Source organism: Thamnophis elegans, chromosome 9 (genome assembly GCF_009769535.1).
Source record: "Thamnophis elegans isolate rThaEle1 chromosome 9, rThaEle1.pri, whole genome shotgun sequence".
In the NCBI taxonomy this organism is placed as follows: domain Eukaryota; kingdom Metazoa; phylum Chordata; class Lepidosauria; order Squamata; family Colubridae; genus Thamnophis; species Thamnophis elegans.
Genome location: NC_045549.1, coordinates 20586946 through 20614461, shown reverse-complemented (window position 1 = coordinate 20614461; position 27516 = coordinate 20586946). Strand labels below are relative to the sequence as shown.

The 27516-nt window shown below is 42.0% G+C and overlaps 1 protein-coding gene across 1 annotated transcript; it reads left to right on the top strand.

Moving 5' to 3' along the window:
• The first annotated feature begins 4581 nt into the window (after window positions 1–4581).
• Window positions 4582–27417, top strand: LOC116512882 (alcohol dehydrogenase 1). Its single transcript, XM_032223554.1, has 9 exons — window positions 4582–4716; window positions 7647–7748; window positions 9265–9403; window positions 12088–12175; window positions 16358–16577; window positions 19774–20037; window positions 21734–21869; window positions 23368–23506; window positions 27043–27417. Exons 1-9 carry the CDS (start codon window positions 4699–4701, stop codon window positions 27065–27067), a joined length of 1131 nt encoding a protein of 376 aa, XP_032079445.1. The 5' UTR covers window positions 4582–4698; the 3' UTR covers window positions 27068–27417.
• The last annotated feature ends 99 nt before the right edge of the window (window positions 27418–27516 follow it).

Below are 27516 nucleotides of genomic sequence, written 5' to 3'. Positions count from 1 at the left end.
TTTTATCTCCTTCCCACAATGAAGGCAAATGATGTTATGTTTTATAAATTTGTTCAGCTGTGTCAATTGAGATTTCTGGGATTTACTGTCTCAGCTAAGACATATGAAGAATGGTTGCTGGAATTGGCTATGTTCAGCTTAATGTTTTTGGGGAGTGGCTTGGCAGTCATGTGACCAGGTGGGAGTGGCTTGGTGGCTGTGTGACGAGTGGGCGTGGCCACCTTGGAAAATGTGGTGAAACTCACTTAACAACGCTCTTGCTTAACAACCAAAAATTTGGGCTCAATTGTGATAATAAGTTCTCTTTCTTTCTTTTTCTTTCCTTCCTTTTTCTTCCTTCCTTCTTTCTCTTATGTCTCTCTCTCCCTCTTTCTTCTTCGACTGTTGGACAAGCCAATGTGGCGTGTGCCCCCTTCTCTTTGACAGCCGCCTCATTCCAATGGAGGGGGGGATCCATGCAGAGGAAGGTGTAAGGTTTGGTAATACACTTCAGCCAAAAATGAATCAAAATGAAGACTTAAACGGAAGCTTGAAAACAGAGAAAACAGACTTTATTCATTGATCAAAGTTAAAGTTCTGGGTAAGAAGTTCCAAACCCATGCACAAGAGACATGGGAGGAAAGTACTAAAAACAATCAATGATACTGTGTCCTTTCTTATACCCCCAAAAAGTCTTGTTCGTCATATTCTAATTATTCTAAATTACTCCAGTCATATAATCTAACAATATGTAAAACTCCAGGCCATATATCCTAACTTATCTTTCTATATATACAACAGAACAGATACCTAGAATAACAAGTTTCTACTTCAATGAGATAATACTTATTACTTGTATTACTATCCCTTCAAGGAAAAATGCAAAAATTGCCCCAAAGGGTGACCTGTGCATTCTTGCCACGTGAACATGAATTAAATTTTCCAATTTCTTCTTCGTTGTCCTTTTAAACTCCTACATTACAAAACTTTATCACCATAAATACTTAAATTCTTAGGGATTTATTCCTCGCTTTCAGTTGTATCTGTGGAGCTTTGTCAAGCGAGAAGCTGATCCAGCTGAAGAGAGTTTTTAATTTATCTTGGCTTCCACTGATACACATCATTTAAAGTTATCTCCTCCCATTATCATAGACAAAGGGAATAACAGACTAGTCTTTAATTGCTATGTTTTTCAAGCAAGACTTTTCTACCTCCATTCAGAGCTCCTTGTAATGAAAGTTTTCTTTTAAAAATATAAGGTATTCCTTTCATTCCCAGGCCGTCTCCCCTCTCCCCACCTCACTCTCTTATATGACAAAAAGGGGTATAAAACTCAAGTCCTGATAGAAAAAGGCTGACCTCCATGTGCCACAGGGCTAGAGACAACTTTATCAAATCTTCCCCCCTCTCCTGCCCCTTTTCTAATTGCACTTCACTGATAAATGACTAAGAGCTGTCTCCTCTTTACATCGATCTGTTTAAATTGCCTTCGGTATTGGGGGGAGGACGACGACACAGAAAGTATTGCCATTTCAATGACACTTTGTGGCAAGGGCACATTAGTTGCGCCCTTTCCTGGCTTCTGTGTGCAGAGGCCAGCCTCAAAACAACTCTGAAAGCGGCAAGCAATGAATGGCAGCCACTTCCCTCTTCTAACAGACCACTCTCCGGGAAAGTGGCTTTTGTCGGTTACCGTTTGAAACGCCGAAGGGGCCAGCAGAGCCTGCCAGTCAAGTCTTCCTGATGTTAAGCAAGGGAAACATTTGTTGCTTCAGTGGAAAGGAAAGCAATGTCAGAGCTACCGCTGGCATCGAGCCAGCAAAGGCTTCCCAGTGGCTGTACTTTATGGAGTGTGCGCACGTGCCTATGATTTCTATGGCGTGGAGCCGTGGCGAGGCTGGCGATGATTCCGGAGCCCATCCAGGAAGACGAGGAATGCGGGGGAGACCCCTCCCCCTGTGGATGGACTTCGGACCAGCAGAGCCTTGGTCCTTCTTTTTAACCAGGCTGCTGTCAAGAGATAAGAGTTCAGCGCAGGGCATGTGGGCTTGTGCAGCAGCTGAAGAATAGGAGGTGAGGATTCGGCTGTTGCACAAGCCCACGGGCATGCGCTGCCCTCTTCTCTCTGACAGCCTCATGGTTTGCTGAATCTGGTGCAATGGCAGGATTCTTGCCTTCACCACGCCGGAAAGAAGCTGGTCTTTGGAAAGAACCCCCCCCTCCAGAAAGCCCATGCCAGGAGACAAAAGGGGGTGGGCTGGTTTGAATGCAGATGAGCGGGTGGCATGGGGAGACAGAAGGGACAAAATACCGTCCGTTTCCCCGTGTTCAGAAAAGCAACTCTGGGAAGGTCCTTTGGTGGCGGCAGGCATCCTAGAACCTGCCTGCTTGCAAAGGACCTTCCCGAAGTTGCTTTTCTGAACATGCACGAGGAGACAGAAGAGACAAAATATCGTCCGTTTCCCCATGTTCAGAAAAGCAACTCTGGGAAGGTCCTTTGGTGGCGGCAGGCGTCCTACAACCTGCCTGCTAGCAAAGGACCTTCCCGAAGTTGCTTTTCTGAGCACGGGGAGACAGAAGGGACAAAATACCGTCTGGGTATACAGGACCGGGGCAGGCGTTCCGGAACTTACTTCCGGGTCCAGTACCCAACCGGTTCGCAAGAACCGGGGCGGACCGGCAGCAACCCACCACTGACTAGGGGTGACATGATAGCAGTGTTCCAATATCTCAGGGGCTGCCACAAAAAGAGGGATTCAAGCTATTCTGCAAAGCACCTGAAGGCAGGACAAGAAGCAATGGGTGGAAACTAATCAAGGAGGAGAAGCAATTTAGAACCAAGGAGAAATTTCCTGACAGAACAATTAATCATGGAATAACTTGCCTCCAGAAGTTGTGAATGCTCCAACTCTGGAAGTTTTTAAGAAGATGTTGGATAACCATTTGTCTGAAAAGGCATAGGGTTTCTGCCTAATCAGGGAGTTGGACTAGAAGACCTCTAAGGCGTTTTCCAAATCTGTTATTCTATTCTATTCTATCTCACTGAAACGGTTAGGTCAGCAAAAGTTGCATTATTTCATGCTTCTTTTTTGGCATAAACAGTTTGAAGTTTCAGATTCATTCATTCATTCCCTCCTTCCCTCATTCATTCATTCATTCATTCATTCATTCATACATACATACATACATATCAGTGGTGGATTTCAAAAATTGTTTGAAACCTACTCTGTGGGTGTGGCCTCCTTGTGGGAGTGGCTTGCTGCCCATGTGACCGGATATGAAGTGCTGATGACACTTGTCGGAACCACCTTAAATTACCTCACACACAGCACTGGCATGCATAAGAATATGATGTAAACTTGCTTTTTAAAAGGCATCTTTGGTTTGCATTTAAAACAACTTCAACACACGCAATGTTCTGATTGCACCACAAACGCAGTAGTCATCCTTACCTTTCACAGAGGCACTGAGTTTTATAAATATGAGCATGATAGTGTAGAAGAATCATATCCAAGGACCAGTGGTGGGTTTCAAAAAATTTTGGAACCTCTTCTTTAGGTGTGGCCTGCTTTCCGGGTCCACTGGTAGAACCTCTTCTAACCGGTTCGGTAGATTTGATGAACCGGTTCTATCGAATAGGTGCGAACTGGTAGGAACCCACCTCTGATACATATATACATACATTCTCTCTCCCATTTGTGTATCTGTATGTCTGTCTGTCTATTTATCTAGCTAACTAGCTGTCATCTAGCTATCTATTGCATAACTATCACAATCAGAGAGAAGAGGAATAAATTCCTGTAACTTACAGGGAATCTATTCTATCCATAAAATATAAGAAACTCTCATTTACAACCTGCACAGTAATGTAAAACATGAAATGTATATAAAAAAGCTACCCATCTCCACCAAACTTGCTGATGATGATGGTGAAAATGATGCTTAATCTGTGTGATGTCACTATTAGTAATTAAAGGATTGAATAAAAAGACTCAGATTGTAATGGTATGTGAGAAAGATCTCGAAAAAGCGGAGCAAAGAGAATCAAGCAGTAGAAGATACAGTCCTCTTTATAATTTTTCAGGTAAAGAAGACAGCAAAAGATCTCTACTTTCAGACTTGCAAGATTATGTTCGGGTAGCCTTATAATAAGAAGTATTAGCCCATCTGATCTTCTTTTCTATCTGGTCTACCAGGGAAGGCTGACAGATCAAAGTCCATATTATTTTCACACTTGATTGTGTGGAAGGTTTCTTATTTTTCTTTTAGACCTACTCTCCAAGAGGCACTTACTTATACTATCACAAAAGCCTTTCCTCAGACTAAACCCACCCATCACTGAAGGAGTCAGCATTCAGCTGCCATGCACCGGAAGGAAAGGCAGATATGAAGCTAACAAAATCAAGAGGTGACTTAGTAGTAGCAATTTCAGTATTTATAAATGTGGGTACGGACAAGGCTATCAAATATTTTCAGGCAACTCAGCTTCTGAGTTGGAACAGAGACCACGAGAAGGAACGTTGAAGAGTAACTCCTTTTTTAGCTCAGGGGTGGACCTTGGGAACTAGTGAGCTTGATTGAAAAGCTACACCCTCTATAAAGCCGAAGCTTACAATATAAATGAAAAGCAAGCTCTCCAACACCCCTGGTGCTCATTCTTGATCTTTTACAGCCAGAAGGCAGAGAACAGCCACAACTACGAAACTTGAGAAAAGCATAATGAGTACCGCTGGCAAAGTAAGTAAGGAGAAGTTTGTGTTGATTCCTTCACAGTTTTTCGTTAGGGTGAAAGACACCATTTTATTTATTGTACTGTATTCTGTTAGCTTTGGTGGTCTCTTCAACTGCAATTATATATGTGGTTTATAAAATACGTGAAAATAAGCATGTAACATATCTGCAGATACCTAATTATAACTTTGTATCAAAACCAAAATGATAAATTGAAATGGAATTCTGAAAAAGAGCTAACTGAATGTAATATATGATTATTGGAAGAGAAATATGTGTTTTGCATATTGCAAGAGATAGAAAAAGCTTGCTGAATTGTGAAATTTAAATTCAATGCAGTACTGCAATAAAAAGTTTATTTGCAAGAAAATTATAACATTTAGTATTTGAGTTTTGTTCTAATAAAGCCAAACCCTTTCAGGGTGAAAGTTCAAAAATAATAGGCAGTAATCCAGCTAACATTTGCAATAATTTTACTGCAGTGGTAAACTTTTCCTAATGGATGTGTGGTGAAAGGAATCCACCTCTGAAAGCTAACTTTTGTTTCCTGTAATTTGTGTTTTAAAAGTCTAATTATTGTAGAACTACCGTTACATACAGCTGCAAAATCATCAATATTTGGATGAGCGAATACTGTATATACTCGAGTATAAGCCTAGTTTTTCAGCCCACTTTTTGGGCTGAAAAAAGCCGCCTCGGCTTATACTCGAGTCAGTGAAAAATTTGCCCGAAATGGAGGAGAAAAAGGGGCGGGGCCATGCCGCTGGGTGACACTCGTGAATGGCCCAGTGCCCCTGTGAGTTTCCCCTCCCTCTGTGTCAGTTTGCCGCGCAGCGCGCACCGCACCATCCCCCCTCCTCACGTTCTAATGTAATGCAGGGCTGTCTTACGATTCCCCTTCCTCCCCCTCCTGCCGCTCTGCAACGATGTCCCACCTCCTCCTTGTTATGGCAAGCAGCCACATAGCGATGTCCCATCTCCTCTGGTACAGTGATCCAATGATAGGAATCACTGTGCCGTGTGTCATAGGAGGCGGGACATCGCTCCCGCGGCTGCACGGGACATCATCATCACAGCGGGACATCAGCATCATGAGGTGAGTGAAGTATTTCATTGAATACACCGCTAGTTTACTGTTTTTCTTTGAAATAAATATTCAAAAACATTATTGGTATCTATTTTTATTTTTGAAATTTATCGGTAGCTGCTGCATTTCCCACCCTAGGCTTATACTCGAGTCAATAACTTTTCCAGTTTTTTGTGGTAAAATTAGGTGCCTCGGCTTATATTCGGGTCGGCCTATACTCGAGTATATACGGTAAATGGGGAAGTCATCAAATTTGCAGATGACACCAAGCTGGCAGGAATAGCCAATACTCCAGAAGATAGGCTTAAGATACAGAAGGATCTTGACAAACTTGAACATTGGACACTATTTAATAAAATGAAATTCAATGGTGAAAAGAGTAAGCTTCTACATTTAGGCAACAAAAATGAAATGCACAGGTACAATATAGGTGGTACCTTGCTCAACAGTAGTAACTGTGAAAGGGATCTTGGAGTCCTGGTGGACAGCCATTTAAATTTGAGCCAGCAGTGTGCAGCAGCTGCCAAAAAAGCCAACATAGTTCTAGGCTGCATAAACAGAGGGATAGAATCAAGATCACGTGAAGTGTTAATTCCACTTTATAATGCCTTGGTAAGGCCACACTTGGAATACTGCATTCAGTTTTGGTCACCACAATGTAGAAAAGATGTGGAGACTCTAAAAAGAGTGTAGAAAAGAGCAACAAAGATGATTAGGGGACTGGAGACCAAAACATATGAAGAACAGTTGCAGGAACTGGGTATGTCTAGTTTAAGAGAAAGAAGGACTAGGGGAGATACGATAGCAGTGTTCCAATACCTCAGGGTTGCCACAAAGAAGAGGGAGTCAAACTATTTTCCTAGGCACCTGAGGGTAGAACAAGAAGCAATGGGTGGAAACTAATCAAGGAGAGAAGCAACTTAGAACTGAGGAGAAATTTCCTGACAGTTAGAACAATTAATCAGTGGAACAGCTTGCCTCCAGAAGTTGTGAATGCTCCAAGTCTTTAAGAAGATGTTGGATAGCCATTTGTATGAAACAGTATAGGGTTTCCTGCCTAGGCAGGGGGTTGGACTAGAAGACCTCCAAGGTCCCTTACAACTCTGCTATTGTATTTTAAAATATTTTTTGCAGTATTTTTCCATCAGTGCATAGGGAGAGATGATTGTATGTTGAGGCTTGCTAAAATGCATAAACTGAAAAGTGACGTATTAAAATAATCTCATAGGGCCTTTTGAGAGCCATTTATGTGTAGTAGTTAAGGCATCAGGCTAGAAATCAGGAGACCATGAGGTCTTGTCCTGCCTTAGGCACAAAACCATCTAGGTGATTGTGGGCCAGACAGTCACTCTCAGCCCTAGGAAGAAGGCAATGGCAAACCATTTCTGAAAAACCTTGCCAAGAAAACTGCAGGGACTTGACCAAGTATTCACCAGGAATCAAGGAATTGAACACACACACACACACACACACACACGCACACACACACACACACACACATCTTTTAAAGCAGCATGTTTAAACAAATGCTCAAATGAAAATGAAATCCCATAGTCATTTTATTTGAACTATACAGTATAAAAGTATAAATATCAAGCAAAAAAAGACTGTGTATCAAGAATGGATAAATACAAGTTAAATTTAGAAGCAGGCTTCTAGTCTAACATTTTGGATGACAACTGGCAAAGCTTGCATGTTAATTTATCTTAATGGCCATTTTGGCTAGAAATTATAAGGGGCAGGCAGTTGTAATTCTGATATCAGTGATTAATGCAATGAAGGAAATCCAAAAGCTTGATCAAATGATACAGTGCCATTCCTTTCATACCTCTGGGTATATTTTTTACAGGTAATAAAGTGCAAAGCAGCTATTGCTTGGGAGCTGAAGAAACCTCTGAGCATTGAGGAGATTGAAGTAGCACCTCCAAAAGCACATGAAGTCCGCATTAAGGTAAAGCAAAAGAATAGCACTACTGTATGGATGCTAGCCTCACAGTTTCCTCCTCCTCCATCATTTAACATTGGTAGATGGAGTTGATGTTTGTCACGCCACAACATGAATAAATGTGACAATACCTCCTGCCTACCAGACATCTGGAAACCAGCCCTAGTCAACAAGCGAACCCTACCCACCAACCAGGTCGTTACAGCACAAAAGAACAACGGACACACAGCCAGCACCTCACCCACACAAGATGATACGAAACAGCCGACCAGTCTACAAACATCAACTCCATCTACCAATCAGGATGCAACTACACACGCAATCAACCCACTTACAGCAACAAATCCAGCACTCCATACACCCCCACCAAGATTTATAGAAAGACGACAACTCCGACCACGCCTTACTCACACAAGCACAAAGCTGAAAACAGCAGCCTGAAGATGGCGAGTGGGACCTCGCTGAAACATTGCCAAGACAATCTCAATCTTACACGGGAAAAGACCCGAATACAACAAGACCAGCATGCATATCTATATCTATATCTATATCTATATCTATATCTATATCTATATCTATATCTATATCTATATCTATATCTATATCTATATCTATCTCTATCTCTATCTCTATCTCTATCTATCTCTATCTCTATCTCTATATCTATATCTATATCTATATCTATATCTATATCTATATCTATATCTATATCTATATCTATATCTATATCTATATCTATATCTATATCTATATCTATATCTATATCTATATCTATATCTATCTATATCTATATCTATATCATCTATCGATATCGATATCGATATAGATATATGTATATAGACACACACACACAGCCTATTTTTCCGCCAGATGAATATTTTCAAATATAGAAATAGTACCAAGCAGAGTTTTATTGCTCATTATCAGGTTTTCATTTCAAGATTTATAATCTCTTTTCGTATCTTCATTTCTCAATTCCCTTATTCTATTAAGCACACAATATTTGGATTAAACAACTGTAAAACGCTGTGCTGAAAAACTTCAAAAAAATAATGAGCATCACGATGAGTCATAATATCTTGGCTTTTCAGTATGTGGTATGAGATGCAAGCTAGAAATGCAACCAAGGGCACTTCTCCACTATCTAGAACAGGAGTGCTTAAATCTAGCCCATGGAGCTAGCCTGAAAATAGCAAAGGACCAGCCCGCTGTGCCTCTGGTAGCCAAATTGGAGCGCAGGGGGGGGATCATGTGCCTCCCCACATGCTGTTTTGGCTGATAGGGTGCTACAGGAGACCATCCAGACCAAAAACAGGGCACAGGGGGCCTCACGTGCCCCCCCTCTACGTCCCAAGGTGCTGCAGGAGGTGTCCGTCCCATCTCTCTCCCCCCACCTGGCCGGCCCGCGGAGGAGATCTACAATGCTGATCCGGCCCTCGGAGAAATCTAGTTTGACACCCCTGATCTAGAAATTTGAATTCATGGCTTTTTGTTTTGTGTTTTGTTTTGTTTTATTTTGTAGATTTTGGCCACAGGGATCTGCCGCTCCGATGAACATGTGATCAGTGGCGCTTTTGCGATGCCTTTGCCAATGGTGCTGGGCCATGAAGCCGCTGGGGTTGTGGAGAGTGTTGGAGAAGGAGTAACTTGTGTGAAACCGGGTATGAGAAAAATTGGGGCCCAAGAAGGGAAGAGTTACACAAGGACACTAAAATCTGGCCCAGACCTCACACATTGCATGATCTCACTGCCTTCTTAGTAGAACACCCTGTTCTGAACATTCCATGTTCTGAAAAATTAATATAGTATCCAGAATTATTATATAAATCTGTTTTATGAGACAAAAGAACTTCATAAATGTTTTGCCCTAAAGTGGAAATATGATTAGCTTTCCTTACAGTCTATATATCAAATAAGCTGCTTTTGCATTGACTGTGCATTCCTTTCCTTTGATTTCTATATGGTGGTAATTATTGCCTTGCAATCTAGTTTTTAACTCCAGTCTATCTTTATATTTATTTATTTCTTCCATTTATTTACCACCCATCTCACCATGAGGTGATTCTGGGCAGCTTATAACATTAAAAACAGTAAAACTATGCCCACACATACAATAAAAAATACAAATTAGGATTAAAAGATGGAGAGGAGGGGACAGGATATGGAGGGGAAGGTGGGATCTGCTACTGGTCCATTAAACACCACAAGTGTGATACTTCTCCATTGTGGCCCCAGGCCAACTGGTCCAGTCAGGTCTTCAGGCTTTTATAAAAGGTCAGAGGGGGCAGATTTCACTCGGGCGGGAGGAAGGCGCAAGACCTTCCAAACAGTGAAGCCATGAAAGAGAAACTTCTTTTCCTGAACCTGGTCAGCCATAATTCCTTGACCGACAGGATTTGCAGCATGCTACACAGGTGGTCCTTAACTAATGGCCACCATTGAGTCCAAACTTTGTGATGCTAAATGAGACAATTGCCAAGTGAATTTTGCTTCATTTTATGACCTTTCTTGCCACAGTTGTTAGGTGAGTTACTGCAGTTGTGAAGTTAAGTAAATCTGACTTCCTTATTGATTTTGATTGTCAGAAGGTCACAAAAGGGGATCGAATGACTCCGGGACATTGCAACCCTTATAAATTATGAACCAGTTGTCAAGTGTCCAAATGATGATTACCGTATGTGACCACCGAGATGCTGTAATGGTTGTTAAGTATGAAAAAATGGCCATAAATCCCATTTTTTCAGTGTCATCGTAATTTCAAACAGTCACTAAATGAATGGTTTTAAGTCAAGGACTACCTGTACTTACGAGCCTGAAGCAATGCAAGGACTAACACAACATGAAAGGACTGTATCTATAATAAATTTAGAAAGTAATCTGGTTTATAATGCTGTAAGGAATGCGGTGGCTCAGTGGCTAGGACGCTGAGCTTGTCGATCAGAAGATTGGCAGTTCAGCGGTTTGAATCCCTAGTTCTGCATAATGGAGTGAGCTCCCATTACTTGTTCTATCTTCTGCCAAGCTAGCAGTTCGAAAGCATGTAAAAATGCAAGTAGAAAAATAGGGACCATCTTTGGTGGGAAGGTAACAGCGTTCCGTCTGCCTTCAGAGTTTAGTCATGCCAGCCACATAACCATGGAAACATCCTCAGACAGCGCTGTCTCTTCGGCTTTGAAACAGAGATGAGCTCCACCCCCTAGAGTCAGGAAAGGCTGGCATATATGTACGAGAGGAATCTTTATCTTTACCTTTTTAAGGAATGCCACAGCTCTAAGCTAAACTTGGGGGGAAATATACTGGACTAAGACAATGACAAACTATTCTGTGCTATTGTCAAGAAAAATTACATGAATGTTTTATGGTCATTAGCAAGCAAGCTTGATTCAAAACAGGTATATCCTTGGGATCAACATATGGAAGGTCCACATATCTTAAAGATCACTCAAATGAGAGATATAAACGAGACTGGAAAAAATGGATTGACTATATACAAAATAAATACGGGACCAAGAAATTCCAGTTAGCCTATGCTTAAGATCAGAAATGATTTAAATTGTTTAAAGTTAGTTCAGCAAGAAGAAGCTAAGGTCAATGTAGAATGTTATTAATTTCTTTATTTCTTTTTTTCTCAATAGATTTTAGACTGTGTTTGTTAGAAATCCATACCGTGTACAGGTTCTGGGAAGTCGTGGGGGGGGGAGAAGGAGGAGGGGGGCTGGGGGGGAGGGTGGAGGGAGGGAGGGGTATATATTAGGCTAGACAAGAATTTGGTGGTAAACTAGAATTATTTTGACATACAAAAAATTGTACTTCGATGTCTTACTGATTGAGGAATGATGAAATGTTTGTCTTAAAAGAAATAAAACTTTTGAACTTAAAAAAAAAAAAGTTTAAAAAAAAACATATGGAAGGTCCTAAATATAAGACATTTTCTAGTTTAAATCTGAATCAGGCCTCTTAGTTCCAGGAATGACAGAAACTTTATTTGAATTTAAAAATCAGTGGATCTGAATATAAGTCATGAGATCTTAAAGTTTTTATTATGCTAATCCTAGCATTGCTTGTAAAATAAATGACCGTTTAATTTATCTCTGATGCTTAGTATCCATCTCTAACTAGAGGACATACTGTATATATCTGTACTTAAAAATGCATAAAAGCGTAACCACAGAATATAGACAATCAAAATCAATTATTTTATTTTCAAAGTATTTTGTACATGGATCCCAAATCAACTGAAAACACGACTACCATTCAGGAGTATTTTGTCTCATTTACATAGCTCTGAGCTTGCTTGCAATGGGTTTGAATCATACTAACTCTAACTATTTGATTTTGTTTCTAGGAGATAAAGTAATTCCACTTTTTGTTCCACAGTGTGGAAAATGCAGAGCTTGTGAGAGTTCCAAAGGCAACTTGTGTTCTTCAAATGAGTGAGCTTCAATTACTTCTCTTTTTCTTTCTCTATTAAAACCAGTATTTTAATATATTCTTTTTTTATTATGATTGAAATGACATTAAAGGGTCCACTTCAGAATAACTTTAAATGGAATCAATATTTTGACTTTGGGTTGGCTCCCGAGTAAATGTATTGGAAAGATTCATCATAATCAATGGAGCTTTAGTTATTAATTACTCATTTACATCAGGCATTAGTGACTTTGGTGGGTCTAATCCAGAGGTGGTGTTTAGGCGAACTGATTGCGGCGGCAGGAGGATTCGTCCACCTGCCCAGACATTATCACAGATTCTCTGTGCGTGCACGGAAGGTTCTGTGCATGCGCAGAAGCGCCGTGCGTGAATTCCCGTTTCCGAACTGGTAGCGAAGGTAAGAGGAAACCATTACTGGTCTAATCTAAATCTAGATTTAATCATTGTTACATGGATACATTTTTCATATATCTCTAACTGAACTTTGAACAAGATTAATATGATAGCTCAATTGCTTTCAGTACTACATGACAGATTTAAGGGAGGACTTGTGACTTTCAACAACAGCAAATCAACTGTGGCTTCTGAATAAGTCCAGGGCAATCCTCAAATTGTTCTAGAATATTACCCAAATTGTCTTTCCTTTGTCTCTTCTCCAACACATACTCTGAATATACAAAAGGAAATAGAAGCAATGAACATACTGTACAGGTAAATTAAGCTTTTCAACAATAGGATGGTGTACAACAGGCCAAAGATTAAAATGAGTGTTGCAAAATCTCCACAAACAAGAACTTGTTTGCTAACTTTCATAACTCTGATCTGTTGCATAACATTCCTCTAATTTCACTTAGAGTCCTGGAGAATTAATCTCCCGAGGAGAGGCTGAAGAATACCAGCTGGCTAAAATTTTTGAGCTCTGAACTTGGCTTCCCCACTAAAAAGCAGCATTCTTCCCCCCTACCATTCTGTAGGCCCAGCCACTCTCAACATTGAATAGCATTTCTCTGCATTTAGTATACAAAATCTGGTACCTATCATGAAACTTAGGTGGACAAAAATGGGAGTGTCCCCTTCTCTGATATGGGCCCTCCAGGGTTTCAGTGCTGTATTAATCTTAATGGTAAGGTGGAGTTCTAATCATATGCAATGATAAACCGGCAGCTTCAGAAATTTTACTTAGAGGTAAACTAAGAGCCAGGGTGGCGTGGTGGTTAGCGTGCAGTACTGCAGGTTACTTCTGCTGACTGCCGGCTGACTGCAATTTGGCAGTTCAAATCTCACCAGGCTCAGGGTTGACTCAGCCTTCCATCCTTCCCAGGTCGGTCCCAGTTCCAAACCGCTAGCAAAGATTAGAGTATCCCATGCCTACTAGAGTACCTCTAAGGACTGGGAATTGGGAACATTGCATTTGTACTGTTTTCATTCCTTTCTGAATAGAATTCAGTAAAGAAGAGGGATGAGCAGGTAGGCCTGCTACCTCTTTTATTAGGCGTATTACCTAAATTGGCATTCTGTCCCATGCTGTATAAAGTTTATATCAGTGATGGCTAACCTTTTTGTTGTTGGGTGCCAAAAATGCGAGTGCACGCGCGCAACAGCTCACATGCGTGCCGGCACCCATAATGCAAAGTGCCCCATGCGCATGGATGCACAACCCCCCATGTTTCCACCCCCCCACCCGCATGCACATCATGTTGCTTGCCTCCATGCTGAGCTTGGTATTTCCTCTGGGAGGTGGGGAGAGGCTGTTTTCGCCCTCCCCAGGCTCCAGGAAAGCCTCTGGAGCCTGGGGAGGGTGAAAAATGGGCCCAATGGGCCTACTGGAAGTCCAGAAACAATCCGGCCTCTCCCGGAGCCTCAGAAGGCTGAAAATCAGCTGGCCTGTGCATGCATGTGCACTAGAGCTGACGTCTCACGTGCCGGCAGATATGGCTCTGTGTGCCACCCATGGCACACATGTCATAGGTTCGCCCTCATGGGTCAATATGGAGCTGCTCATTCCTTTGGTTCAATATAAAAAAAAACATCATCAACAAGCAGTATATAGCAATAGCACTTAGAATTATATACTGCTTCACAGTGCTTTACAGCCCTCTCTAAGTGGTTTACAGAATCAGCACATTTCCCCCAACAATCTGGGTCCTCATTATACCCACCTGGGAAGGATGGAAGGCTGAGACAACCTTGAGCCTGGTGAGATTCAAGCTGCCAAATTGCAGTCAGCAGGCAGTCAGCAGAAGTAGCCTGCAGTACTGCATTCTAACCATTGTGCCACTTATCTAGCTTACATCTAGTTTATACTTAGAACAAAACTGAAGTCTGTGAAGCCTCTAATTTCTAGAAGCTATAGGGATCCAGATGCGATGAGGCAAGATGGATTATAACCCAGTTACTCAGACCTTCATTAAATCCAGGTTGGATTATGACAGTGCATTGAGGCCATATTTGAAGAGAAACCTAAAAACTACAGCTGGTACAGAGTCCGTACTTTGAGCCAGTTAAGAAGAATGGCACCTATATTGTGGGCACTGCAGTGGTTTCCAATAGATATCCAAGTACATGGATGTAACCTGTAAATACCAATGTGCTTAGAGTAGAGTATCTTCAGAAATGTTTCCTCCAAGCTGATTGTACTTAGACTTCTCACAGGAAGATGCCCTGTGTATCCCATACACTGGGAAACAAAGATGACATAGAAGTTTCTCGTTTGCTGCCCTAACTCTGAAATCCAGATGGACTGTACTTAAGTCGTTTTCTGGAAAATGGATAAAATGTAGCTGTTCCGACGATTTTTCGGAAATCAATCCCTTTTACTGTTTGGGAACCACATGAGCAGTTGTGATAGTGTACAAGTAATGGAAAACAAGCAAACAAACAATATTGAACTTCAACTAGGACTGTGTGTTTATAGAGATTCTAAAATATCCAGATCATGGTTGTCTCAAAGATGCTTTTCCAAAAGGCCATTGAACTCCCCCCCCCCCCCTCGTTCTTTTCTCTTGAGAAAGACGTTTTGCTTCTCATCCACGAAGCTTCATCAGTTCTGGCTAGATGGGAGGGAGTAGGAAAGGATTAATTTTGACAGGATGTTGAGGGGAGTGGGGCTGAAAGGATTATATTTCTTGCAGTCGCCTGGTTGTTATCACTCTCTCTGAGAGAGTACTTAAGGAGTACCTCTCCCCCCAACAGCCAATTGCCCAGACGAACTGATGAAGCTTCTTGGATGAGAAGTGAAACGTCTTCTTCCTGAAGGGAAAAGAGAAAAAAATAATATAGTCCAGTTGCCTTTTTAAAAAGCACCTTTGATCCAACTAGGATTCTATTTGGACGGGTGTGCATGTGAAAATATGGTTGTAAAGTCTGGGCAGAGGCCAGTGGTAGGTTACCATTTTTTTTTACTACCGGTTCGCTTGTGTGTGTGCACAAGCACATTTGCTGCGATGCTTCTGTGCATGCGCAGAAGCATCCAGGCAGGTGGGTGGAGGCTCCCGCTGCCAGTACTACTGGTTCGCCCGATCCAGGCCGAACTAGGAGCAACCCACCTCTGGTAGAGGCAATTAGAAAACTCTTTCCCTGAAGTTTATATTTGAATTAGAAAAACATTGTCCTCGTTATGCTGTATCCCAGAAAAAAATTTCCAATAAAAAAGGATAGTTTACTGGCAGATTCAGCAAAGGAGAAAGGGGTTTAATTTTCTTTCTGCTGATGATCTGGATGAATTTTACCTTAGACCCAGTTTATCAAAATGTATATTCTGTTATGTGCAATTTGTGGTTCAGCCCCAAGGCCTAAATTACACCGCATACTATGGCTGCAGTTTGGTTCCTTTCTCACATTATACTAGACCAGGGGTCTCCAACCTTGCAACTTTAAGACGTGTGAACTTCAACTCCCAGAATTCCTCAGCCAATTTGTTGAAGAATTCTGGGAGCTGAAGTCCACAAGTCTTAAAGTTTGGAGACCCCTGCACTAGGCCACAAATTATTTAATCTGGTTTTAGCCTAGCATGCTCTGCAGAGCCACTCATGCTCTCCCTCCCTCATCAACGTGCACTTAGAAAACCCCAAATGCGAAATGCAAAGAACATTTAATTGCAGGCAGACTTTGACCTTCAATCTTAGCAAAGTCCCTCTTTGTCAACTATAACCTTTTCTCTGTGTGTGTGTTGTGTTTTTTTACAGCCTTAATTCAGGCAGTGGCTTAATGCCAGATGGCACCAGTCGATTCACATGCAAAGGAAAGAGTCTCCATCATTTCATTAGCACCAGCACCTTCACTGAATACACTGTGGTACATGAGAATTCAGTGGTGAAAATTGATCCTTCGGCCCCCGTGGAAAAAGTTTGTTTGATTGGCTGTGGGTTTTCAACTGGTTATGGGGCAGCCATACAGACAGCTAAGGTAAGTCCTAGAGCAGGGATGTCAAACTCAATTTCATTGAGAGCCGCATCAGGGTTGTGTTTTACCTTGGGGGAGCCAGGGGTGTGGCCAGCACAACATCATTCATGTTGGGGGTACCTATGGTGACCCGAACACTCGGCCAGTGAAAACAGAGCTCGGGAGGACTGCTTGCAAAAGAGGGCCAAAAGCTCCGTTTTCACTGGCAGAAGCCCTGCAGACCAGCACTCCATGGGCTGGATCCAGCCCCCTGGCCTTGAATTTCATACCCCTGTCCTAGGGCATTGCTTTCAAAAACACAGCAGTGGTGGGATTCAGCCAGTTCGCACCTATTCGGGAGAACTGGTTGGTAACTTTCTAAGTAGTTCAGAGAACCGGTTGTTGGAAGAAATCTCCTTTTGGTCTTTTTCCACTTTACAGGGCTAATCCTATAAGGAAGGCAGGAAGGAAACATTCTGGTGTTGTTTCTAACTTAATCTTTATTGCCCTGCTTACAGAAACTGCCTCTCCGGTTAACCCTTATTACATTGTAACAGGTAAGGCAAAGCGCCCATCGACGTGAGTGACGTTGAGTTGGCCAAGCCCAACCAGTCACATGACCACCGAGCCCCACCTACCCAGATAGTCATTAGGGCAGAGAACCGGTTGTTAAATTATTTGAATCCCACCACTGACATACAGTATACTTTATTTAAATCCAGCTACTATTATGCGTGTTTCAGTGGACAGCATATCTGCTTGCCACTTATTTTTGGGATTAGATTCAGGGTGCCTTTGTCCTGCTCATCACCCAGCATTCTTTGTTCCAATGATATTTGTATTTGTATTTGTATTTGTATTTGTATTTATTAGGATTTATAGGCCGCCCTTTTCCCTGAGGGGACTCAGGGCGGCTTACAATCATTAGGGAGGGGGTGCAATTCAAAAATAAACAATATGTGAACAAAGTAAAATAATAAAAACACAACTTGCATTCAACACTCAACACTCGGGTGGGGCAAATTAGAAGCTTATCCCCAGGCCTGTTGGGATAGCCAGGTCTTAAGGGCTGTGCGGAAGGCCTGGACAGTGGTGAGGGTGCGTATCTCGACGGGGAGGTCGTTCCACAGGGTCGGAGCTGCAACAGAAAAGGCTCTCCTCCGTGTAGTCGCCAGTCGACATTTGCTATAACGCTTCCATGTAGTCCAAGGTCAACAGCATTTAGCCTGGTTAGCTAGGATTTTGGCTTCCCAGAGCACATGTTGTGCTGCCCTTTGAAATTCTCTTTGAGGTCCACTTGTACCAAGAACTCATAAAGCTTGGATTGAGAGGAATTTTCTCCAAAGGAAAACCATTTTATCTATAGAGAAGTTCCGTGTCTGAAATATCAAACACGGAAACTTCCAACAGTTTGAGGCCAGTTGATAGAAGATTTTTGCTGCCATGGGAAAAAACCTGTTGAAAAACCTGTTAAAGGGGGGGGGGAAGAGGGAGGAGGTCATATAGAAGAAACCTCTGTTTATGCTAATTAACTCATCAGTGGAATCCAAAAACTGCACCTATAGCAAAGATAACAAAACATACCTCCTGGGCAGTCAAGACTGAATGCTGCCACTTTAGCTAGCCTTGAAATATTTTAGACAGCTTTTCATTATATGATTGCCAATGCATTTAAAGCAATTATCTGTAAAACATTATTATAACCTGGCTGTAAGCCGCCAAGAGTCATTTTAGAGCTGGGGTGAGAAACTCGATTTCATTGGGGGTCAAATCAGGGCTGTGTTTGACCTCGGCAGGCCAGGGTGGGTATGGCCAGCTCAATGCCACTCGTGTCAGGGTCGCCTATGGTGGCCCAACTGCTCTGCCAGCAAAAACGGGCTCTCAAGCTCCGTTTCCGGCTGCGATAGCCTCCTGCAACCCTCTGTCAACTAATATACAGCTCGCAAGGATTGTGCATGGCCTTTCCGAGCTCCATTCTGGCTGCAATAGCCTCTTGCAATCCTCTGCCACCAAAAACAGAGCTTGCAAGTGCCGTACACGGCCCTCCGGAGCTCCATTTCCACTGGCGGAGGCACCGCAGGTTGGTCCTCTGCTGTTTCCAAGGCCGGATCCAGCCTACAGAGCTTTGAGTTTGACAACCCTGCTTATATTGGAAGATGGCCAATATAAATATGTAATAAATAAATAAGTAAATTACTTTAACTACACATAGGCCAAAAAATAAAAGACATATTAATGGAACTTAGCTCAGCAGTGAAAGCCTTAGCCTAAAAAGCTATCTTTAACAGATCCCTAAAACATTGGGGTATTTTGTATTATGTATTAGGATGTACTGAGACCAGAGGCCATGCAAGCTGAACACTATCCTAGATTAATTTGGATTTCATGGATAGCGAGGGGAAAGTAAAACAATTGCAGATTGGATTTAAAGCACTTTGGAAACAAGTGGCAGATGAAACAGATGTGGAATGCCCAAGCTCATGACTTAAAAATTCAAAAATATTGAATCATATATAATAGAAGGCCCATATTAGATAAGCTACAGCTCTGTAGATGATGTTATATCTGGGCAACTTTCATCTAAGAGAATGAACCAAGTAATTTAAAAATAAACCTCAGACAAATCCTGTTTTCAGTTGTTAGGTAAAGGTAAAGTTTCCCCTCGCACACATGTGCTAGTCGTTCCCGACTCTAGGGGGCGGTGCTCATGTCCGTTTCAAAGCTGAAGAGCCAGCGCTGTCCAAAGACATCTCCGTGGTCATGTGGCTGGCATGACTTAATGACGAAGGCTCACGGAACGCTGTTACCTTCCCCGCAAAGGTGGTCCCTATTTTTCTACTTGCATTTTACATGTTTTCGAGCTGCTAGGTTGGCAGAAGCTGGGACAAGTAACGGAGCTCACTCTGTTACATGGCGCTAGGGTTTTGAACCGCCGAACCGCCAACCTTTCTGATCGACAAGCTCAGCGTCTTAGCCACTAAGCCAATGCATACCTATTGTTAATTGAATACAATAAAGTGCTTAAGATCTTTTCCCATGTCAGGGTAATTTGTCCTGCATAGATAACTTTTGAAACCCAAACCAAGCTGACGTTTTCTATTATATTTCTATTGTATTTATTTCCCTTTTTGCATTAGTATTTTTTTCTACTTTTGTAAGTCTGGTTAAGATAATTGTTTTAAAAAACTGTTCCATGTGTATTGACCTTATGATTTTCTAGGTAGAGCCTGGCACTGTCTGTGCTGTTTTTGGCTTGGGTGGAGTTGGTCTCTCGGTGGTCATGGGCTGTAAAGCAGCTGGAGCTTCCCGAATCATTGGAGTTGACATCAACAAGGATAAATTTGCTAAGGCTAAAGAAATGGGAGCCACTGAATGTATCAACCCCCTGGATTTCAAGAAGCCCGTCAATGAAGTGCTCTTTGACTTGACTGGGGGTGAAGGAGTAGACTATTCTTTTGAAGTCATTGGACGCACTGAAACCATGGTAGGTGAAAATTGTCATAACAAATGATTCCAATGACATAGAAGTAAAATAGCCCATTGGGAAGTCATGTTGGGTGTGAAACGTCTTGGGTGTAGCAATGTAAAGCCTCATATGTGTAATGCTTTCTGTAAATTGTGGTAGACCATTTTTTCCTAATGTTGCATAGTGATTACAAGATCAAGTAAATGAACTTGCATCAATCCCAATAAATTACCAAAGGATATTGTAAAGTTCATGTTAGATTGAAGGTTGTGGGGGGACAATCATATGTATTACCTTGAATTATCCGAAGGAACACACTGTCAAAATTCAATAAGGTATATCGCTGCTATGTATTCCAACCACATATAGCAACAAACAATTGTTAGTTCTGGCATCCTACAACTAACATTGTGTATGTGTTCCAGCCAGAACCTGACCAAAGCAACCAGTATGGCTCTAGATCAGGGGTGTCAAACTCAATTTTATTGAGGGCTGCATCAGGGTTGTGTTTGACCTGGGGAGCTGGAATAGACATGGCCAGCTCAACGTCACTCATGTTGGGGGCTCTTGTTGTGGCCCAAGCGCTCTGCCAGCAAAAACAGGCTCCCAAGTTCCGTTTTCAGTTGTGATGGCCTCCTGCAACCTTCTGCCAGCAAAAATGGAGCTTGGAAGCCTGTTTCCCAAGCTCTGTTTTCACTGGCAGAGGCACCGTGGACCAGCACTTTGCTGTTTCCAGGGCAGCCCCGTGGGCCAGATCTAAGAACCCTGCAGGTTTGACACCTCTGCTCTAGAACTATTACCTCCCCCATACAGAAGAAATAGTTTGGGCGGAAAGGATTGTTCACACCAGTATCTCCAATAGCATCTCAGGTGTTCTTAGAAGGCTCATTCAGTCAGCACCTTCTCTGTAAAAGTGCCTCTCTTCTGGGAAGCATCAACCATGGCATCTTTTAGGTGTGCTGTAAAAGGCTGTCGTTATGCTTAGATTCTTTTTCTTCCTATCAATTGTGTCTGATCCAGTGGTGGGTTCCTGATCCCATTCCAACCGGTACGGTTGGAACAGGCCACATGGATGCGCAGCACATACATGCGTTGTAGCTGCAAATGACACTTCTGCAAGTCTCTGCGATGCTCCAGCTGCTCAGCGGAGCATCGTGCAAACACTGTATGCACCATGCGCATGCACGAAAGCACTGAAAGCTTTAAAACACAGTAAGGCACTCAGGTGGGCGGGCCCTCCGGAGCACCATACCAGAACGGTATCCAGTGCTCCGGGCAGGTTCCAGTATGCCCGTACCGGGGCGTACCGCCTGCAACCCACCACTGGTTTGATACTTGGAGATTGCCTGGCCACTCCCCTGCAATTTTCGTGACAAGTTTTTCAGAAGTGGTTTGCCATTGCCTGCTTCCTAGGGGTGAGAGAGAGTGACTGGCCCAAGGTCACCCAGCTGGTTTTGTGCCGAAGATAGGACTAAAACTCACACTCTCCTGGTTTCTAAAGCCTTGAGCACTACACCAAATTGGCTCTCGCATGTGAAGTACCACAAATGAAAAGGAAGTAAATGAGAGTGTAATTGCCTACAAGTAATTTCTCTATCCTTCATTTAGTTGTAACCTGTATAAAAAGTGGAGGATGTTGAAGAACAATTATAAATGTAAAAATATGAATGAATAGATAAAAATGTGTATATTTGGTTTGTTTCTTTGCTCTCAGATATCTGCCTTCGCTTCCTGCCATCAGAATTTGGGGACCAGCGTCGTTGTGGGGGTTCCCCCAAATGCATCTATGATCACTTATAATCCACTGATGCTTTTCACTGGCCGCACCTGGAAAGGATGTGTCTTTGGAGGTACGGTAAAAAGCGTGAAGAACAAATGTAAAAAAAAATTATCTCCCATTACACAATTTATCGTATGAGGACATTCCCCCATGACAATTCAAGACTTAGTTATTTTCATAGTGCATTTGGGAATATGAATGATTTCTGTGGATATATTTCCAGACAATAATATGTAACTCAAATTCAGGGAACTATAGATATTTATTTATTTGGACTGTGGTGTTGCTGAATTCCAAACCAGTCGTGAGCAGACTGACACATAAAAGGTAACACAAAGTAAGTGAAATATGAATTATAAAACAGGTGAAAGATGGGAAATAGAAAAGTAACATCTTTGAATATCACAGTGATATGGGGTGGGGGAGTTAAAACAGAGAGAGAAAGAACAAGAGGGAGGTTTAGAAACTAAAGGGCGGTAGTAAAAGGTATGTGTAAACAATATGAAATAATGAAAATCAAATGTAATAACTATGAGTAATAATATTATGCCTATTTGTATTGAAATGTATGATACCCAGATATCCCACCATTCATGCATTGATATGTATAAATAGTATAAAATAAAAAAACTTGATGGGGAAAAAAAGTAACACAAAGCAGGAACAAAATGGAACTGGTTCACTCAATACAAAAACTTACAAAAGATTGTCAGATATCAAAGCTATTAAAATAATCCAGCTCATTACTGATTCAGATTTTTTTTAAATAGTTTAGCAAATGGGCTGAATAAGCAAGGCATGGCTTAAACAAATTGGCATTTGCCAATTTACGAGCAGACCCCAAAAATGATGGTCTCATCCCCCCAAGTCCACAAAAATAATAAATAGTAGAGGTTTTCTGCCATTTAGAAACTAGAAACAGAAAAAAAATTGCTATACAATCAGACATTAGGGAGTTAAAACAGCTATTGAATAAATTCTGAGAGGGCTTAATGTAATTACAAAAAAACCAAGGAAAGTCTTACCAAGGTGGAGAGCAGTGGGGGAGAAAATCCTAGGCCCCAATTAAGTTTATGAGGTATTCCATCTACTTTGAATCATCATTCTAGCCACAGTGCGGCTCCTGGCGGTAAAGGGTTGCCAGTCTCTCACTTGGTGTGATGTCTAAGCCCAGGGGTATCCGAACTTGGGAACTTTAAGACTTGTGGACTTCAACTCCCAGAATTACCCAGCCAGCCATGTTGGCTGGGGAATTTTGGGAGTTGAAGTCCACAAGTCTTAAAGTTCCCAAGTTTGGACACCCCTGTCTAAGCCCAATCACATTACTGAAATGTAAAGCAAAGTTTTATTCTAATTTTCTCCCTCCGGTTACTACTGGTATCTTCCCTTCCAAAGTAAAAGCCTCTTTCCATGACAACAAAAACTACAACCTATGAAGAAGTGACTTAGGATGGATCCCATTTTGCATCAGTTTATAAATCTGCAGAGAGACTAAACTCTCATCCATCTTTTCAGGATTTTTACTGGACTTCTTTCAATAATGCATTCTGATCAATCTTTTTTTCCAGGGTGGAAGAGCAAAGATGCTGTCCCCAAGTTGGTTTCAGATTTCATGCAGAAGAAATTCGTTTTGGATCCATTGATCACTCATACCATGCCTTTTGAGAAAATCAATGAAGGGCTGGATCTGCTCCGGGCAGGAAAAAGGTAATAATGCTCTTCTGTTTCTTTCTCTCTCTTTTTGTCCTCCATTTGCTATCAGCCCTTTAAACTAGACCAGATTAGAACATCAAAGTCATGAAGGAGAATGCTGACAGAATCTTGCAAGCCTAAACGTGCTTCCTTCCTTTTATTTTCATGTGAATCAGGAATTCACTTGCCTAAAACATTTATCTATGTTACATTCCTGGCTTGGACTCTATAGTTTCTTTTATCTGACAGTTTCCTTAGCAACAGCTCTTCCTCCAGGTCATTATCTCTGTCATCTACAATTACTCCTACTTGCTGCAGGATGGATACTAAAGAACAAGGAGAGAATAACAGAGTTGGAAGGGACCTTGGAGCAGAAGTGGGTTGTTCCTGGTTCGAGTGAACCGGTAATAGCGGTGGCGGGAGGCTCCACCCACCCGCCCGGATGCTTCTGTGCATGTGTAGAAGCTTCTGCGCGTGCGCAAGCACAAGCAAAACGGTAACACCAGGATTTGGAACCCACCTCTGCCTTGGAGGTCTTTTAGTCCAACTCCTGCTCGAGCAGGAGATCCTATACTATTTCAGACAAATGGTTGTCCAATCTCTTTTTAAAAACCTCCAGTGTTACACCTCCCACAACTTGTGGAGACAAGTCATTCCACTGATTAATTGTTCTAACCATCAGGAAATTTTGCCTTAGTTCTAGGTTGCTCCTCTCCTTGATTAGTTTCCATCCATTGCTTCTGTTCCTGCTTTCAGGTGCTTTGGAGAGTAGGTTGGCCCCCGTGTTCTTTGTGGAAATTCTTTGGGTATATTGAAACACTGCTATCATGTCACTCCTAGCCAGGACTGAATGATTCAATTTGAGTTGGTGACTGGGACCAGAGTTTTATTCTTCCAAGATTTCAGGCTTGTGCTGGGGCCCATCCTCGGGGAACTTCTCTCTCTAGAATGTATGCACTGGAATGTTCTAAATATTGTATTTATAAGGTGCCTGGCTGTGTGTGGTGTTTAGTTGTTCATTGGCGTGTTGATGGCCTGCTGTTAGGTCATTAATTGTTGTTTCCTTGTGGTGCTGCACCCTTGGCTCCTAAATACATGATAAGATGGTGGTAAATCAGCACTCCTATTGATTGACAAGGGACCCTGTTTCCCAGGCTTCAGTCAGATGCCAGGATTGTAAATAGATCTTGAAAAAGATTGATTAAGAAATTGTCCCTGAACAGGCAGCATCAGAAGGACACAACCCCAAACAGCCAATGGCAGGGGAGAAGCTGAGCAAAAGGGATAAAAGCCTCCTTTCCCCACTTCCCCAACCTTTGGATTTCTCGCCTTGGTTTGAGCATAACTAGTGAGGCATTTGAGGAAATAGCAAAGGGTTTGAAAGGAAATTAGGAAATTAGAAACCACCAACAGGCTATTTACAATCACCTTAGCACACAAGCTAACTAAAGCCCTTCAAGACATCCTAAGCAAACCAACTTGTGGTTTGAGCCACGGTGGCACAGTGGTTAGAGTGCAGCACTGCAGGCTACTTCTGCTGACTGCTGGCTGCCTGCAGCTTGGCAGTTCGAGTCTCACCAGGCTCAAGGTTGACTCAGCCTTCCATCCTTCCAAGCTGGGTAAAATGAGGACCCAGATTGTTGGGGGCAATAGGCTGACCCTATAAACCTCTTAGAGAGGGCTGTAATGCATTGTAAAGTGGTATATAAGTCTTGAGTGCAATTGCTATTGCTAGTGGGGACAACTAGCTCCCACTTTTGGCAGTGAGAGCAAGTTGCTTTGGTAAGTCTCCTGCACTTGCCGGCAGCCACTGCTGCCCAACACTGCTCACATTTCACTGTTCGTGCACCTGGTGTATCCTCCCACACTCTTCAAAAGACACTGACCAGGCTGCCCACCTGCTTGCAAGCCGCCTGGGACCACTTGTAATTTCTTGACAGTTTCCCCACTGACTTTTGTTATTGGATGCTGGCAGGAAATTGCAAGGAGGTTCTCACTTCATCACCTGAAAATCTTGCTTAATGACAGCAGTGACGGCTGCGGAGATTGATATCACTAAGTGATGTGGTCAAGTGAGGTTGCACTTTATAATCACAGTTGCTTAGTGAGGGAAATTCCAGTCTCAATTGCCCTCTTACCTGTACACTTTGAAAGGAATGCCTTGGCAAAAGAAAGACGTTAGAGTGAAATTAATTAGGCTCTTGCCAGTTTCTGACACCAGGGCAAGTTGCTGGAAGATGTCTCAAAGGTACTCTTTCAAAAGGCAACTGGACTATATTTTTTTTCCTTGTGGAAGAAGAAGACGTTTCACTTCTCATCCAATAAGCTTCATCAGTTCTGACTGGATGGTGGGGGAGAGGGATAAAAAGTGTACCGCATTTTTCAGAGCATAAGACGCACCTTCCCTCCTCCCTAAAAGAGCGTGGAAATGTTGGTGCATCTTATACACAGAATGCAGCCATTTTTGGCCTCCCGAAGCCCCGCCCCGCATTCCATTTTTGCAAAAAAAAAGGGTGAAAAACGAGCTGTTTTTCGCAAAAATGGGGGTGTTTTTGCCTTCCCCCAGTCACTAGCAGCACTCTGCAGGCCTCAGCACAGCTGGTGGAAGGCAAAAACTCCTCCATTTTTTTTGCAAAAAACGGGCCATTTTCCACCTGTTCTTCACAAAAATTGGGGCATTTTTGCCTTCTCCCAGCCCTGCTGAAGCCTGCAGAGTGCTTCTGGGGGCCGAGGAGGACAAACACTTTTTTTTCTTACTTACCTCTTCGAACTCCTGGTGTGTCTTTACACCAGTGCATCTTAGAATCCAAAAAATACGGTAGTTTTGAAGGACAGAACTAATCCTTCTATCCCCATCACCATCTAGTCAGAAATAATGGAGCTTCTTGGATGAGAAGGGAAACGTCTTCTTCTTCAAAGAAAAGACATTAATCCAGTTGCCTTTTGGGGAAAAACATTTTTGAGACAACCGTGATCTGCATGACTGAGAATCTCCATAGATATTTGCTGGAAGATGCTAATTAACTAATTAAGGTCACAGGGGACCTTAGGGGAAGCATTGCCCTGCATGAAAAAACAATTTAGGAAGAGGTAGTTTGTTTAAGCAATCTCTCCCTTTGCAAGAAGGGAAGTTATGTAAAAAGGAAACAATTAGGTAATTAGTGACTGGACACACCTTAAATTCAGGAGTGAGATTTGCACATAGAATCTTAGATTTAATCTTCACATTAAATAAAATATGTTCGGGAAGGAAATGATACCATGAATAATATCTGTCAAGGAAGGATGAACAAAGCGTAGGTGAATATTAATAAATTGTGTACTCTAGTAAAGGTGATTACTAAAAACAGAAAATACTTGGAGATATCTGGAGAAATTTCCATGGAACCTAAGGAATTTGCCCATCTCATTCCCAGAATGACTGTATAGTTAAGTACACAAATGAAACCATGTCTAGAACAGGTTGGATCACCACAGGAAATCATGAAACACTAGTGGTACTCTTTAATGTTAAGAACAAAACTCATATTTATCTTATTTCTCTGTTTCAGCATCCGGACTGTCTTAACATTTTAAATTGCTGAGGCGAAGAAAGCCAATTACAGAATATTTTCTTAAATTGCTGATGTACCCTATCTGCAATTTTTATAATGACAACATGTGCTGTTATTTTGTCCTTTGACTTTATCTTCGTGGACCAAATGGATGTGGAAGAAACTCATTTTAGGGTGTTATGAGTACAATGTTTAAAAACATATATTCCTATTTGGCTAACTAGATTACTTTCCCCGGGTGTAGAAATACTGCTGTCTTATTTTCTAATCATGGATCTCTCTGTCCTCTAAATAAATCAATGCTGGTTTTAGATCTTTAAAATTTTCTTTGTTATGTAGGCACTTTTTCAAATAAAGAAATTTTGAATTATATATTAGGTATAGATTTGAATGTTCACAGAGGAAAGACACATTAGAATTATTAGTTAAATAAATTCTCTGAAATATATTTCTAATCATCAAAATATAATA

What these genes read in the sequence shown, in the direction of transcription:
- LOC116512882 (XM_032223554.1), top strand. An exon ending in AACTTGTGTTCTTCAAATGA is followed by an intron (nt 12,176 to 16,357) that starts GTGAGCTTCAAT and finishes GTTTTTTTACAG; the next exon opens with CCTTAATTCAGGCAGTGGCT. An exon ending in CTGCTCCGGGCAGGAAAAAG is followed by an intron (nt 23,507 to 27,042) that starts GTAATAATGCTC and finishes TCTCTGTTTCAG; the next exon opens with CATCCGGACTGTCTTAACAT.